The 15,898-nt window shown below is 38.9% G+C and overlaps 1 protein-coding gene across 1 annotated transcript in view; it reads right to left on the bottom strand.

Moving 5' to 3' along the window:
* Positions 1-15,898, bottom strand: part of LOC109912895 (serine/threonine-protein phosphatase 2A 65 kDa regulatory subunit A alpha isoform) — a 45,995-nt gene that overhangs the window by 6,756 nt on the left and 23,341 nt on the right. Inside the window, exons 9-11 of the mRNA XM_020512339.2 lie at positions 14,607-14,741; positions 8,572-8,745; positions 5,802-5,862 (exon numbers count right to left, since the gene is read on the bottom strand). Coding sequence (XP_020367928.1) covers positions 5,802-5,862; positions 8,572-8,745; positions 14,607-14,741 — 370 coding nt within the window. The remainder of the gene's footprint in view (positions 1-5,801; positions 5,863-8,571; positions 8,746-14,606; positions 14,742-15,898) is intronic.

Here is a 15,898-nt window from a genome sequence, read left to right as displayed (position 1 = left end):
GGGGGGGGCGGTTGCAGTGGTGGTGGTGTGGGTGGGCAGTCAATCAAAATAGAGTACATAACTCATGGTCTAAAGTTGTTGAACTCAATGTTAAGTTATGCCAACTGTAAAGTACCCAACAAGAAAACAAAATGTTATACCTATGGTTTGCATTGGGTTTTTTTGAAACTCTGCAGCAGGCCTAGGGCAAAACGCCAGCATGAGAGCAAGATGTTGTATTAAAATGGCAAGTAACTGGGTCACAGAGCATGGACAGAGTAGAGATGTTCCACAAAGCATGTGCAAGGTTGTAGGGGGGAACTGGAGCCAAGGATGATCTGATCACAAATGATCTCATTGAATGGAGAAATGGTCTACTTATAATCTCATGATTTACAGAATTTTGGGAAGGGGGACAGGTGTAAGGACTGACAGAGGAGTGAAACAGGGTGTCCAAGGGAACTGCACCTATACCAAGAGAATGTTGACAAGGATCAGGAGAGGTAGATGTGCTTGGTGTGGCATCTTGCTGAAGGTGGTGGAAATAGCAGAGGATGGTCCTGTGACTACACAGGACAGTAAGGGTGTGACGTGAGGACAAATGGAACCCTACCATTGTGCTGGAAGGGATGATAATGAGCGAAGGGGAAGGGAAAATCCTCAGTTGAGGAAAATGAAAGCTTTGTTGGAAACACCCCTTTGGAAGGTGATATCATCAGAAGAGGGGTAGAAACTGGTCAAACTGAATGGAATCTTTTACAGGAGAAAGGGCATGAGGAAGTGTAATCAATGTAACTATGGGTTCACAATTAATACTGGTAGACAGTCTACCCCCATATGTGGAAACAGAGAAATCGAGGAAGCGAAGGGAACAGTCAGTGATGGACCAGATGAAGGTACGACTTGGATGAAAATTGGAAGTGAAATTAGTGTACTTTTCTAATTAACAAATGTGAGGTGGAAGCAGCACCAATGATGTCAACTGCTGTACTGAAGAGCAAGCTGTTCAGGTTGCCTTCAGAGACTGTGTGGAGGATTTGTACAACCGAGTTGAACAGCCTGCAGTTGTGACAAAGGAAGTGGAAATTATAGGACAGATGTAATTTGTCAGAGGAGTCTCCACCCCAGAAACCCACCCTCTGATTGAGCACTATCATTGCAATTTCTGCTGCAAAATATTATTGCCTTGGAGGAAAGGGTTCCGTACACAACCAAGAAAATCCAAATTCCACTAATATTGCATAGAAGCTTTGATAATTGCTAGAATAACCTGGTTCGTTATGGTAAATCTGTACTGTTAAAAAGATCTGTGAACTGATAACTGTCTTGCAAGCGATTTGTGAATGGAACTTTAAACCAGCATGCTAAGGCTATCCCTTTCAGTGAGAAAACTAACACTGGGGACGGATATCACGTTCAGCAATCTTCATGTTTGCTAAAGCCAGCATTTGTTGGTTGGAAGCATCATTTTACATTATTAAGTGCCAGTATCTCCAACAGCGTATTTCATGATCAAAGTTGCCAAAATGGCTGCCAAGAAAATGGATTATTAAATCACTATACCGAACATGTCTTTCTTCCCTTCTATCCCTGCCACATGGACTATTTTGCACGTTTTCTCTAGGTTCAAAACAACTAGGTCCCAAAAAACGTCAAACTCAAGACTTTATTGTGCAAGTGCTTTCACTGGCAGTGTTCTAATGAGCTCCAATACTGCCATATAACATTCCTGAATATTAATGGCACAATTAAACAAAGTACTAACTAACCTCCATTCTATGCAAGGACAATGGTAATAAGGCAGCAAGGTGTTGTCAACTGCTTCTTTCTTTAGAAAAGTCAATTAACAGTTTTTGCCCTAAACGTTCATACTTTGTTCAAAGCTAGTTAACGAGCACAGGGACAACATGAAGTTAATCACTTTGCTAAGGTATATTTTTCACGAGAGTATGTAATTGTATATGTATCTTAAATCCCTGAATAATGCAACATACAGAGGTTAGTTGTGCCATTTGCAAAACCAACCTCAGTTCATAAAAGGGGGAGAATTTCTTTATTTCATACACCTAAAAGATCCATATTTTAGGTTTATGTATTTGCTGCTTCATGCGAGAGAACGAATACATGGTAAAAATGCCAGATTGAGAGGTACTAAATGTTTATTTCGTGGATGACCATCCACAAAGGGAGGCAGTCTGGAGATCTTCGGGATTGCTCTTCAACAATTATTTCAAAGCTACTAAGGAAGCTGATCAAACGATTTCGCGTTTTTTCATTCAGTTGAAAGAAATAAAGGTGCCTGCAAAATGTATTGCGTGCAGGCCATTTTCTAGTCTTCCACAAGATATCAACATACTTTTCATTTAGAGCTGTTGAAGAAACGATGCTTCAAGGCAATTATCTATTGATGCCTAGGTGACAGAACACATATGCTCTTGCTCCTACTTCCAAACTAAAGCTGCACCTCTGTTCACTAAGGTCACAGCTATACACACGGCTGAAATAACTCAGGTGTTAATCTTCTCAAGAACTGTAACAATCTCCTGAAACACTTGAAATGGAGGCTTGGCATGAGCTAAGACATAATTTAGGTCAAAAACAGTTCAGAATCTAAAAGGTGACATAATGAAAATGTACTTACTTGAATGTGTAATAAATAGGTTACATAGCTACAATTCTGATGTTCAAGAAGAAATCAAACATTACTCTACAGCTTTCATTGTCCATATTTCACCATAATATTCAGCAAGTAAAATATTATAGTTGATTTTACAAATTATTTTTATGTGGGATGTGGGCATCACTGGCAAGGCTAGCATTTGTTTCTCACTCGTAGCTGTCCTTTTATAGATTGCCCTCAGAAATGGAACAGTCACCACATCACTGTGGGACTAGGGTCATATGGAGACCAGGCTAAGTAAAGAAGATTTCTTTCCCTAAAAGATATTAGTGAACTAGATGGATTGTTACAACAATGAACGAATGTTGTAATGAACATGCTCACCATTAGGCTAGCCTGGAATTCCAGATATTTTAAATACTAAATTCAAATTACATTGCCTGCCAAGGTGGGATCTGAATCATGCACCTAGAACATTAGCTTGGCCTCTGGAAAAATAATGTTAAATATTTAATAACTCTTAATCATTTAATCCTTCATTTCTTCTCTCACGTGGAAGAAGCAATTTCATATACTCAAAATATTTATTTCAAATACCTAAGAAATCATTTTCTTTCCCCTTTCCCTTTTAATGAACTGACATTTGTTTTGTAAATAGAACACCTTTCAGCCCTAATATGTTAACATTATTCAGGGATATATGAACTTACTTCATTCACACAGAATTACAAACTTGATGTTATGAAGAACGTAACAGTTACAGAATCCCTATTACGCAAGCTGTTTAGAGGTTTAACATACTAAGGAGATATCAAATTTGTGAAAATGCTTTAACAAGCCATTCCTTGTTGGGACATATCACATTTTAAAAAACACAGTGCAATGTCACAGCAAAATGCTTCAATCATTTTCGCAATGTTATAATGAAGCTTCCTGCACTGGAAGGATTCATTCATCATTGCAAATTAAAACATACATACAAAATCTGTATAAACTACAATCATCTCAGCACCTCTTGCCCATACTAAAATTTGATTTTGAATCAAAGTAGTAAATTAAGACATTGTTAAAATACAGAAAAAGTTGTAATAAATATGTAATGCCAGCATGGGACCAGAGTAGTTTACGGAATCCAAGCAAAGGATGCAGCTACTGGATGTCATATTGTTTTCCTTTACCAAGGAGGATGACCTACTTCCAAATTTCTGGTTAAGACCAAAATCTACAAGTTAGAGAGAGGAATGAGAATATCAAAGTCCTCTCAGAAGCACATTTTTGTTTCTCCCAGGGAAGCAACTCACTCCATTTTCCCACCAAAATCTATGTCTTCTTACAAGCTGAGAACATTCTGAGGCAATACAAGCATAGACCCAGAGCCATATACTCTACAGGTGCAGTGGACCGATATCAACAGATTTCAAAAACTGGGTACAATACTCCAGTTTATCCTTGAGGTACAAAAATATCATTTTACATTGATTCCACAGCAGCAGCACGAACTCCTAACATTAAATTTTCCAATTAGGCTAATAAGAGGTTGGAGAAAAAATTGTTTACTGGTCGAAATAAAGTTTCAAAAAATCTAAACAGGAACATAAGCAAAATCTGCTGCTCTGCACGTCTCCCCAGCCTTGTTTACTGCTTGCAAAGTGCTGATTTCTCCTGCTGCCTGCAATTCTAGTTGTCTAGCATGGGCTACTGCCAGTATCTGTGACACATTCCACAAAAAAAGTTTGCATGTTTACTGTAAATTAACCGTAACCAAATCTTGACAGCCAGCCAACTGCTGTTCAAACATCTGTCCTATGCATGGAATTCAAACCATTAATCAGTGAGAGCTGCAATCCGAGAATCTATAGACTCTGCATGAGACACATTCAAGACAAAGGGCAATATTGAATGGACATTACTAGCATTTTAAAAGGAGGATAACTTCCAAAGTAAATATATCACAGGGTTCAGTTCACAAATGATGAGAAACTTTTGACTTCAGTAAGCTGGACGTGCAGCCTGAAACACTTTACACAAAGTTTTTACCGACAAAGTATATTTACAGTACACAACAAATAGTACAGACATTTACAAATTAACTATGACAGACATTTAGAAGGACATGATGTGAAAAGTACTTTTGGAATAGCTACTCTATAGAAGTGACGGGATTAAAAGTGGTTTTCAAGGAGAGAAAAACCACTCAAGAAAAAATAGGCAAACTAACTGACAGATAGCTGGATCATTCTGAAATCTAAATTCAATTTATTATGTTCATAATTATATCGTTCTCTTAGACAATCAGCTTAAAGGGTTGGGTTTGATTTAACACGGCTGCTGCTTTCATTACCCAACTCAAAACGTCATGGAAAAATTGGGAAATATATAAAGCAGAAATATTATGCCGGAACTAAAATCATAAACTTCCTTTGCTCAGGCAGATTCTAACCATTAATCTATTTGTTTTAAAACAGGATCTACCTGCCACCTTACTGACATTGTCAGGATCATCTTGGAATTCGAACTCCAAATTAGGGTACGTATTATGAACCTAAAGAGATGCAACAGGCTTTAATGAAAATGTCAAATCTGTAGTTAGAAATTATTAAAGGTGTGGTCATAGATGAGCTCTGTAACTGCATTAACATAGCTTGCAACCATAATTACTGGCAAAATCATAATAGTTCATAAGTCAGATACTGAAGTCAAAAGTCCTTCAAAAAAATCTTTAAACTTGCAGCCAAAAGTCAAAGCAAAATAGTAAATTTAAATTTGGAAAATTGTAAACTATACCAGGTATTTCTGGTTACAATCAAAACAGTGCAACAGTTCATTTCTCCAAGGAAACCATCATTTCAGTCAGTAATGGTTAGGTTGTTCCCTCACAAAATACCCTCGCCCAAGTTAACATTTCTACTCACTGAATTGGAATTGTTAGTGTACACTTTCTCTTTGAATGAACAATTTATCAGGTGCCATATTCCCACTGTCACCCCATAAGCACAGAAGCTTCCTTTTCAGAAAGGAATCCAAATCCTCTTGAATGGCTTCAGCCATACGCATAATAAAAACCTCCCCTTGGTTAAATCTCAATCAAATATCTACAGGGCTCAAGGTCAATTTGGTAGAACATCTAAATAAAATGGATGAGTAGATTAAGAAAATAAGCATTTTGACAGAAAATGTAATCTTGAATCGAGCTAATACTCACCATGATCCACCAGCCACGTCATGCATAAGGAATTCAACTTCTCATCAAAAAACTCAACACCCTAAAATTATTTTAAAAAAGCATGTCAATGAAGAAACCAACAAAAATATCATTTTGAAGCTCTCGAAGCATAATGTATCTCCTCAGTAATAAGCAAAATAATTAACACACTTCACGTGATTTTCAAACCTATTTAACATAGATCAACAAAGCTCTGGTAAAGCATCATAATACCACAACATCTAATTTCAGTGCACTGGTGGTTGGTCTACGTTGGAGGAGTGAGGGGTAAAATCATTCCACTGAATTCTGCATGACAAAAATGTATTGCAGCAGAGATTATACAAAATATACCCACGTCTGTCATTACTGTTGCCTAAAGTGTCTCAAATGATTTTGAATGTTCTTAAGTAAGTTGTTTAGCAGCAGAATAGTATGCAAGACTTCCATCCAAGAGGAAAACAAATAAGTCTTTGTAAAATACCCTCTGCCCTTCCTCAGGAAATGTGTTGCTTAGTTTTCGCTGCACATACAAGCATTTAAATATCTTCCTGCAATAATGCATACCCATTGAGCCATAGCAACTGCCATCATGCAACTCCACCACTGTACCATTATGTCAGGCCTCTAGCAGATGTTTCAATTTCTTGACTTTATCCTAAATTACTGATGAGTTATTTTGCTGCACTGCAGGATTTACAAGTCCCATATCTCTATATCATACCATGTCGTAATATGATATTCAAATTTCTTGTTTCTTTTTTAAACTTTTACCTGATTTTTACCTGATTAATTTTAAAATAGTTTCACATCTTGAGTGAATTTAAATCACATGGGACAGTCTAGGACTTTCCCAGAGCGCATGGCTGCACAATTTTACGATTGCATTATATTTATATGGAATCCAATTAAAATATCCCATGGGGATCCATGCAGCTGTAGTCTCAATTGTGCACAATCTATATGCAGTACTTGCAGTAGGGCTACATCATTCCATCATTGTCAAGACTTTGGTAAAACATTAATACTGAATAGTTGTGATAATGGACTACAAAGCAATGCGTGACAAACAGGAAGTTTTGTACCGTCCCCTAATAATAAAATCTCACCATTACACTACCTTTGAATGGGAAAGGCAGCTACTTGAAATCTTAGCTATTCTTGATTATTTCCTATGCTGTAGAGATTACACCTTGTAGTTTGGTATGGTACACAAAAATTCTCAAAAATGTGCTTAGGTATTTGCCTCTTCAGTTGACTAAAAAACAAACATTCTTTTGGGACAAACATACTGGGATATGACCTAAATCATAATTGGATGAATAAACTTATCCTGTGATTCCAGGTTGAGTCTGTTAGATGGCTTAGGAGGACTAGATTATATTCTGTAGTTTTACCTGCTGGTCGGTGCTATAACATGGGCCTGTGCACAACACAGCAAATGGCCATGTGCCCAGGGATGCAGCCTATACCAAAAGATATGTAGTGTGCCCAATGCTCAGATTCAAGATGCTGTCATGAGATGTGAAAGGCCTCAACATCAATCACAGCAGGTGGGAAACTCCAGCTGATCAATGTAAATCGTAACATTAGCAATAGGTAGGGTTCCACTGCTGAGATGAAACGGTCTTAGAATTCCAAACCAGATGCTATCAGTGCACACAAGGAATCAGCAAAAATCATCCTGCGCCACCAAAAGATAAACAGGAGCAAATTACTGCAGCTGGTGAAATCTGTACTGAAAACAAAAAAAAATGCTGGAAGTCACAGGTCAGGCAGCATCCTTGGAGACAGCAAGCCAATGTTTCGAGTCTAAAACTATTTGAGGTAAGCTAACGTTTTACAGTTACCAAAAACCATCTTCCCTAATTTCTATGCATTATAGTAAGTGAAACTGCAATTATAACTTTAAATTATTCCATCACTACAACACAATAATGAGAAATAATTGCAATAACCTGCCCCAAAGGTTCCGAAATTTCATGCAGCTATACTATTTACAGTGGACCCAAAGTTAACCTCAAAATTGACCCAATTTATTGAGCACATGACATGTATAGTTGTACTGTTAGTTTCACAACAAATCCTGTATATATGAAAATGACAAAGATCAAACAATGCATTAACAATTCAAGTTTGGTACATCTGAGATTTGCAGAGTTCTTGCCTTTTTAAATGATATAAAAACTGAGAAAATGGAGAAGTATAATTATCAAGTGAACTTAAGGCTCCTGAGTTTCCCTAAATTTTAAGGAAATGACTGAAGTGTCACCTGCTGACTTTAGAATGACTTGGTTCTACGTAAATTAAGTATCCATCTCACTGAAGAGCGCTAGAACAATAAGACTCCAGTGCTTCAGTGTGGAGGGAGAGTGTAATGACAGGCTATTCAACTATGGTCTGCACCATTAAATAAAATAAGAAGGAGCAGTTTCTCAAGTGCAGCAATGAGAAGCAGCATCCTTCTAAGCCCAAGATCAATTTTAGTACTGCCATCACAACTAAGATCAGCTAGTTCACGTGCAGATCAAATGGGTTTGGGCATTGCTTGAGTACACAACTATTATCAAGTATCTTTGGATCAGGGAGCAAGGTTGCACAACCATGCGCAAAGTTAGATCTTTCACCAAATTACAAAATAACAAATATCGATGAATGCATCCTTTTGAGAATTCAGTCGGAAATTTTTCTAGAACAGATGTTCCACCAAGGGAATACATTTCAAACAATTGTTAACAGGTTACAAAATCATTTTGAGGAAACTACATACCAACTGTCCTGCAAGCAGAGGCATGTACTCTATTATTGCAAGGCGCACCCTCCACTTGGCATCTTCTGCTAACTCCACAATGGCTGGCAGAAGGGATTGAGACAGCTGGCGAATTCCTATAACCTCATTCACACAGTCCAGATTGGAGATAATATTCAAACGAACTTCAGGACACTAGAGAAGTTAGACAGATATATTTTAGTATAATGATAATCTGAGCAAATTAACAGTTCTCATCTCAAAGCTGCTAATTAAAGAGAATGAGGACTGAAGACAACTCGAAATGGATGAATAGTTAGATTTTTCCTCCAAGAGTTATGTAAACATTCACAATACATTGATTCCTCGAGGAAAAATGGTAGATATATACCTAGAGCCTTATAAGTAGACAAGCTGCTCTCAAAAAAGTTCTTAAAATTAATCTTTGCTTAGATTAAAATGTTCTGACCTATACTGGTTGCTGGAGAACTTTAATGACAAAACTCTTAAAAGGGAATTGTTTGCAGAATGTTACAGAAATTAACAGTAAATGAGCCTGAATGGGTCAGAAAAACCTAATATCACAAGATTAAACCATAGTGGCTGAATATGAATGTCTTGATGTGAGTAATGAAAAAAATGCGCACAGTCTCAGAAGAGGAGTGAAAAGATCATCTGCTAAACAACAATACAACTTGAGGGCTTTAAGTTTCTACAAATGTGCGATCGTTCCTTTGCATTCGCAAATTATGACATAAGAAATATTTGCACTGTTTCATTCCCTTCAGTCAAGAAATTTCTCTCTCAGATAAGAGCCGGGAGAATGATATCATACAAATGGGACAGGGTGGATACATGGCCAATGAAGTTCAACGCAGAGAAGTGACACATTTTGGTAAAATGACTATGGAGAGACAGTATAAAATAAGGGGTACTGCTCTATGGGGTGTGCTGGAACAAACAGATCTGCATCAGTCATTAAAGAAGGCAGGACAGTTGAAGAGTGATTGATAAAACAGAATCCGAATATTTCATACCACTATTTAAATACGTAAATAAATAAATTCAGGAGTGGGGAGGTAATGCTAAACTTATATAAAACACTAGCTAGACTTCAACTGGACTAATGCACAACGATCTGTGCACCAGACTTTAGAAAAATTTGTGAACACACTGGAGAGAGTGCAGAAGAGGTTTAGAAGAATGGTTCCAAGGATGAGAAACTTCAATTATGATTGAAGAAGCTGGGACTGTTTTCCTTGAGAGGAGAAACCGAAGAGAAGATTTGACTCAAGTTTCAAAATCATAAGGTGTGGACAGAGCAGACAGGGAAAAGTGCTTGCAAACAGACCAAAAATCAGAGAGACAACACAATGTGGAGCTGGAGAAACACAGGAGGTCAGGCAGCATCAGGGGAGCAGGGAAATTGATGTTTTGGGTCGGGACCCTTCAGAAAAGTCACAGAGCACAGATTTCAAGTGTTCTACAAAAGTAGAAATGCACTTGAGGTTGTAGGCATGCTCGCCGAGCTGATGGGTTTGGTTGCAAACGTTTCATCACCCTGCTAGGTAACATAGTCAGTGCGCCGCCGGTGAAGCGTTGGTGATCTGTCCTGCTTGTTACTTATATGCCTGATTATGATGTGTTGTCAATCAAATTCATGTCCCTCTTTAATCGCACAAGCCAAACAGACACGCCAGGGAATTCCTGGAGGTCTGGCATTCTAACCAGAGGTCCATCATCAAAAACATTGAATTGGACCCTGTGTACAAACCACTGAGAAACAAAACCAGAAGTGGTACCAAACACTCCAACAAACTGGGGCATATAAATAACAAGCAGGACAGAACACAAACACTTCACCGGAGGCACACTGATGATGTTACCTAGTAGGGTGACGAATCGTTTGCAACCAAACCCACCAGCTCAGCGAGCATGTCTACAACTTCATCCACAACCCGAGCTACAAATCTTCTCGAAGACTTAAGAAATGTAATTAGAAGAAACTTTTACATGTGGCAACTGCTTGGGTCTAGAACTTGTGACTGTAAGATATAACAGGAGAACTAAGCCACCTGGCTCATCGCGTCTGCTCCGCCATTCAATCATAGCTATGGGTTTCTCAGCCCCATTCTCCTGTCTTCTCCCTGTAACCCTTGATGCCCTTACCAATCAAGAAATTGTCCCTATCTTAAAGACACCTGATGACTTGGCCTCCACAGCCTTCTGTGGCAATGAGCTCCACATATTCACAAACCTCTGGCTGAAGAAATTCCTCCTTACCTCAGTTCTAAAGAGTTGTCCCTTCACGCTGATGCTGTGCCCTGGGGTCCTAGTCTCTCCTACTGGTGGGAGCATCATCTTCATGTTCACTGTAACCAGGCCTCACAGTATTCTCTAAGTTTCAATGAGATCACCCTCATCCTTGTGAACTCCATCGAATATAGACCTAGAGACCTCAACTGCTCCTCATATGAAAACATCCATTCTTGTGAACCTCCTGTGGACTCCCTCCAACAGTAACGCATCCTTCCTTACGTACAGGATCCAAAACCATTTGTAATATTCCAGATGTGATCTGACCAGAGCCTTACACAGCCTCTTATTTTCTAGCCCTCTTGAAATGAATGATAACGTTGCATTTGTGTTCAAAATGCCAACTGAATCCCTACGTTAATCTTAAGAGATTCCTAAACTAGCCCTAACTCCCTTTGTGCTTCACATTTGCAAAGCCTCTCCTCATTTAAAAAATATTGTTTAGGATTTTATTCTTTCTACCAAAATGCATAACTTCACTTTCCCACATTGCAATGCATGTGCCACTTCTTTGCCCACTCTCCTAATCTGTCCAAGTTCTTCTGTAGCATCCCCGCATTCTCAACACTATCTCTCCATCTATCTTTGCGTCACCTGCAAACTTAGCGTCACCTGCAAACTTAGCAACAATGCCCTTCATCCAGATCATTTCACATATAACATGAAAAGTTGTGGTCCTGATACTGACCACTATGGAACTCCCCGATTGCGGTCACGAAAAAAAATCCCTTTTATCCCCACTCTCTTTCTGGCAGCCAGCCAATCCGCTCTCCATGCCAGTATCTTGCCCATATCACCATGGGCCTTATCTTAATTAGCATACTCCTGTGCAGCAACTTGTCAAAGGCTTTCTGGAAGTCCAAATAGATCACATCCACTGGCTCTCCTCTAACTAGCTCATTATTTAATCAAAGAATTCTAACAGATTTGTCAACCAAGACCTCCCCTTGCTAGAGCCGTGCTGACTCAGCACTATTTCACCCACACTGCCAAATGCTCTGCAATCTCATCCTTAATAACAGACTCTAAAATCTTACCAACAACAGAGGTCAGGCTAACTGGCCTATAATTTCCTGCCTACTGCCTCCGTCCCTTCTTAAACGGGGTAATACATCTGGTACCCTCCCTGACTGCAGCGATTCCTGAAAGATCACCACCAATGCCTTCACAATCTCCTCAGCTATTTCCTTCAGAACTCTGGGGTGTACTCCATCTGGTTCAGATGATTTTTCTACCTTCCCCAGCATCTTCTCCTGAGTGACAGCCACTACACTCTTGCCCCCGACTCAATGTTGTTTTTGCTTTGTGCTATTCCTGCCTTTCTTCATCAGCCACGATTGCCTGGACCTCCCCTCAGGGTGTTTCTTCTTCCTTGGATGAATTTCTGTTGTGCCTCCTGAATTACCCCCAGAAACTGCCTTTGCTGCTCCACCATCTTCTCTGCCAGGCTCCCCTTCCAATCAACTCTAGCCAGCTCCTCCCTCATGCCCTTTGTCGTTACCTTTACCTAATTGTAATACCATTACATTTGATTCCAGCTTCTCCCTCTAAAACTGCGGGGTGAACTCTATTATATTGTGGTCACTGTCACCTAGGGGGACAGCCCCCAATAATAAGTCTGCCTCACTACCCATCACCACATCCAGAATTGCCTGTTCCCAAATAGACTCTACCATAAGTTGCTCCAAAAAAGCCATCTCAGACATTCCATGAATTCTGTTTCCGCTACCAACATGATTCTGCCAGTCCACCAGCATATTGAAGGACCCCATGATAGTATTGCCTTTCTTACATTCCTTTTCTGTCTCCTGATTTATTTTCTGCCCGACATCCTGACTTTTGCTAGGGCGACAGTACATAACTCCCAAAAGGTCTTTTTTCCTTTGCAGTTCCTCAATGCAATCCTCACAGATTTTCCACCTTCTGACCCTTTATCGCTTTTTGCAATCAAATTAATTTTATTTGTTACCAACAAGGCAACCCTGCCCCCTCTGTCTATCGTTTCCATAATTCACATATCCAGTCCCAACCCTCATCCCCTTGCAGCCATACCTGTGCAAAGCCCACAACATCGTAGCTGCCAATTTCAATCTGTGCTACAAACTTATTTACCTTGTTCCAAAAATTGCGAGCATTTAAGCACAACATCCTTTGTCCTGCATTAACCACCTCTCTTCTCATATATGTGTCCTCTTATCTGCTGTGCCTAAAGTTACATTCGAACCCTTTCCACACTCTGTCCCACTACTTGTTCAGGAAACTTTAACAACCACTCCGGAGCCTGCCCTCGGTGTAGGCAGGTTCAACTAAGGCCTTCAAAAGGGCATAATTAAATAGAAATAATGTGCAGAATTATGTGGAAAGGGAGGCTCGCACTGATACGGTATTCTACTGAAGGGCTGGTACAGAGATGGGCTAAATGGCCTTCTTCTGCATTGTACGAGGGTAATGAAATAAAATTATTTTCTTGGATCTCGGAGTGAGAAGATGTTACAATAGGTATACAATAATCATGCAATTCCTACTTTGATCCTAAATCTCCAAACCAAATCATCTTTTGCCAATTAGCTTGGTCACAGGAGACAGAGGATAGTTGTGGTGGGGTATTTTTCTGACTGGAGGTCTGTGACCAGTGGTGCTCCATATGGATCAATGCTGGGTCCTTTGTTGTTTATAATATATACATAAATGATTTGGATGAAAATGTAAGTGGCCTAATTAGTTTGTTTGCAGCAAGACAACTGGTGGACTTGTGGATAGTGAGCAAGGTTATCAAATGATACAGCAGGATATAGATCAGTTGGAAAGTTGGAGAAATGGCAGGTGGAATTTAATCCTGATAAATGTGTGGTGATGCATCTTGGGGGGTCCAATCCAAGAGGAAAGTATACAGGAAATGGTAGGACCCTGACATACAGAGGAATCATTAAGCAATACACATGACTGCAATGAGTGTGCATGAGGAAGGGACAGATAGCTGGATAGAGATAATTGGTTGAACACAGTTTAAGGAGCATCTCTCCCCTGTGTGGGTCAAAGCAAGGGGGCATGCATCCAACAATAATTGACCTGAAGCTCGTACGCAACAGTACAACTGGAAAGAATCCATCAGTGATTGTAGCTGTCTTTCAAATTCATTCAGCATAAATTAGAAAATTCTGAAATGTTGTATGGGACACAATTACAATCAATTAGTATTATTGTTTAACAAATGCCAGATGTCAAGGTGTTACTCAACAGGATGGCACTTGGATAGATCCAGATTGCCAGTCACTTCTATCCACGAATCTAACACAGCAATTGTAATATGGGCGACACTAACGAACATGGTGCATTAGAGGCTATTTTTACACTACATAGTACAACTGAGTGTCACGATCACTTTAACCCAGGATCACTTACTAAGATAAATATGTACATCCTCATCAGCCTAAGTTAGGGTGAAAGTATAAGACTTTCCTGACAGGTTCTAGCATCTAGATGTATGACTACTAGTCATTCAAGTGGTTCAATTTCTCTATTATTTCTTTTCTGCAGTACAAGACTGACCATCTTTCATTTTCACTTTAACAATGCTTTGTAAGCAATGTATACAAAATCAATTTTACCAATCATGCACATGAAGTAGTCAACTGTGGAAGCTTAGTGTTCTGATGCAATGGCTTTAATTTGTCTAAAACCAAATCATTTTTAATCCAAAATCAGTAAGGTGGCTTTGTTGTGCACAATGTGATAATTACCTCATCTTTGAGTTGAGCTAAAAACAGAGGAAGCAAGTGTTCGACTGTGCTGTCCTTGCCCAAGATGGTGGAGAGGCCCATAATTACAGAGGCCAAAGCTGACTTCACATGTTGGTTAGTATCAGATACGAGCTCCTGGAAAATAAATCATATAATCATAAAGTAAAAGCCGAGTCAGATAGGTCACAGTCTGCAGTGCTAGCCAGGTTCACATGGTGGGTAATTTCTCTAAAATTGAACAAAAGCAAATATAAATTTGTGTTTATTACCTCTGAATGGGGTCCTAATTAAATTATTTTTGCACATATCTAAGAATGCTAAACTACTAAATTTCAAAAATTAAAGCAAGTGCAACCAAACAAGTAAGGTACCTAGCTCTATTGAAAAGAATTGTAATCTTCCATTTGTAATCAAACTTCAAAAACAAAATCTTTGAACATTTTCTGATTGAAATGCAACGGATTCACTTTCAAATTTGGATGGTTGTGCTAAGTAAATTTTGTTTTAATAGGTAATACAATGATGCTAAAATCAGTCGCTTTTATGGTCAAAGAAGTTGCAATAAAATATGCAGAAGTTAAAACACTGCAATTCAAAAGTTACAGGCTCCGATGTCTCAACCTGAAATAAGGATTTTAGGAACTATTATCTTATCCTAGATTAGTTAGGAAATCCACATATCTAAACTGAAAACGAAATCCCTCGTGTGTTATAGCCTACAACATTCAAGTGTAGTAATGAAGCAGGATATCGGAATAGAAGTCTTCAATATAACTGGGAATTCTATCAAAGTGTAAATCAAAATCTGGTCTGAAGGTCTTCTGAATCTTTAATTTTAGAATTATTGAAACAGGTCTTTATTCTTGCATCATTTAACCAGCACAATATATTTCAATGCACATTAGGTGTATTCTGATAGATCATCTACCTAACAAAGAAGATAGCAGATCTCAGTCATGTGTAATACTTGTCCTAGCTGCAGTTCCCACAAACACACAATTAGGGGTGAGCAGATTATTTACTTATACATGAAAATACACTGGTTTAAAATGTAGAAAAAAAACGAAGATTAGCAATTACATTCTCATGTAATAACATTTTAATTTAATTGCTTTGATCAACATCTGAAATCATGCCAGGATTTTCTACCTAAGTGCCCAGTCACTATAGACAATTAACAGAACTGAAAGTTTTGATATTTGTTCTAGCTTCAGGTGCTTTGAATCATCTAATATCTTAAAAGGTGGCATTTGGAAGGACAGTGATAGAGGCCTTTCAAGACTGCACTTAAG

Source organism: Rhincodon typus, chromosome 32 (assembly GCF_021869965.1).
Source record: "Rhincodon typus isolate 14 chromosome 32, sRhiTyp1.1, whole genome shotgun sequence".
NCBI classification, from domain to species: domain Eukaryota; kingdom Metazoa; phylum Chordata; class Chondrichthyes; order Orectolobiformes; family Rhincodontidae; genus Rhincodon; species Rhincodon typus.
The sequence above is the reverse complement of the archived record's forward strand: the minus strand, read 5'-3'. Positions and strand labels throughout refer to the sequence as shown.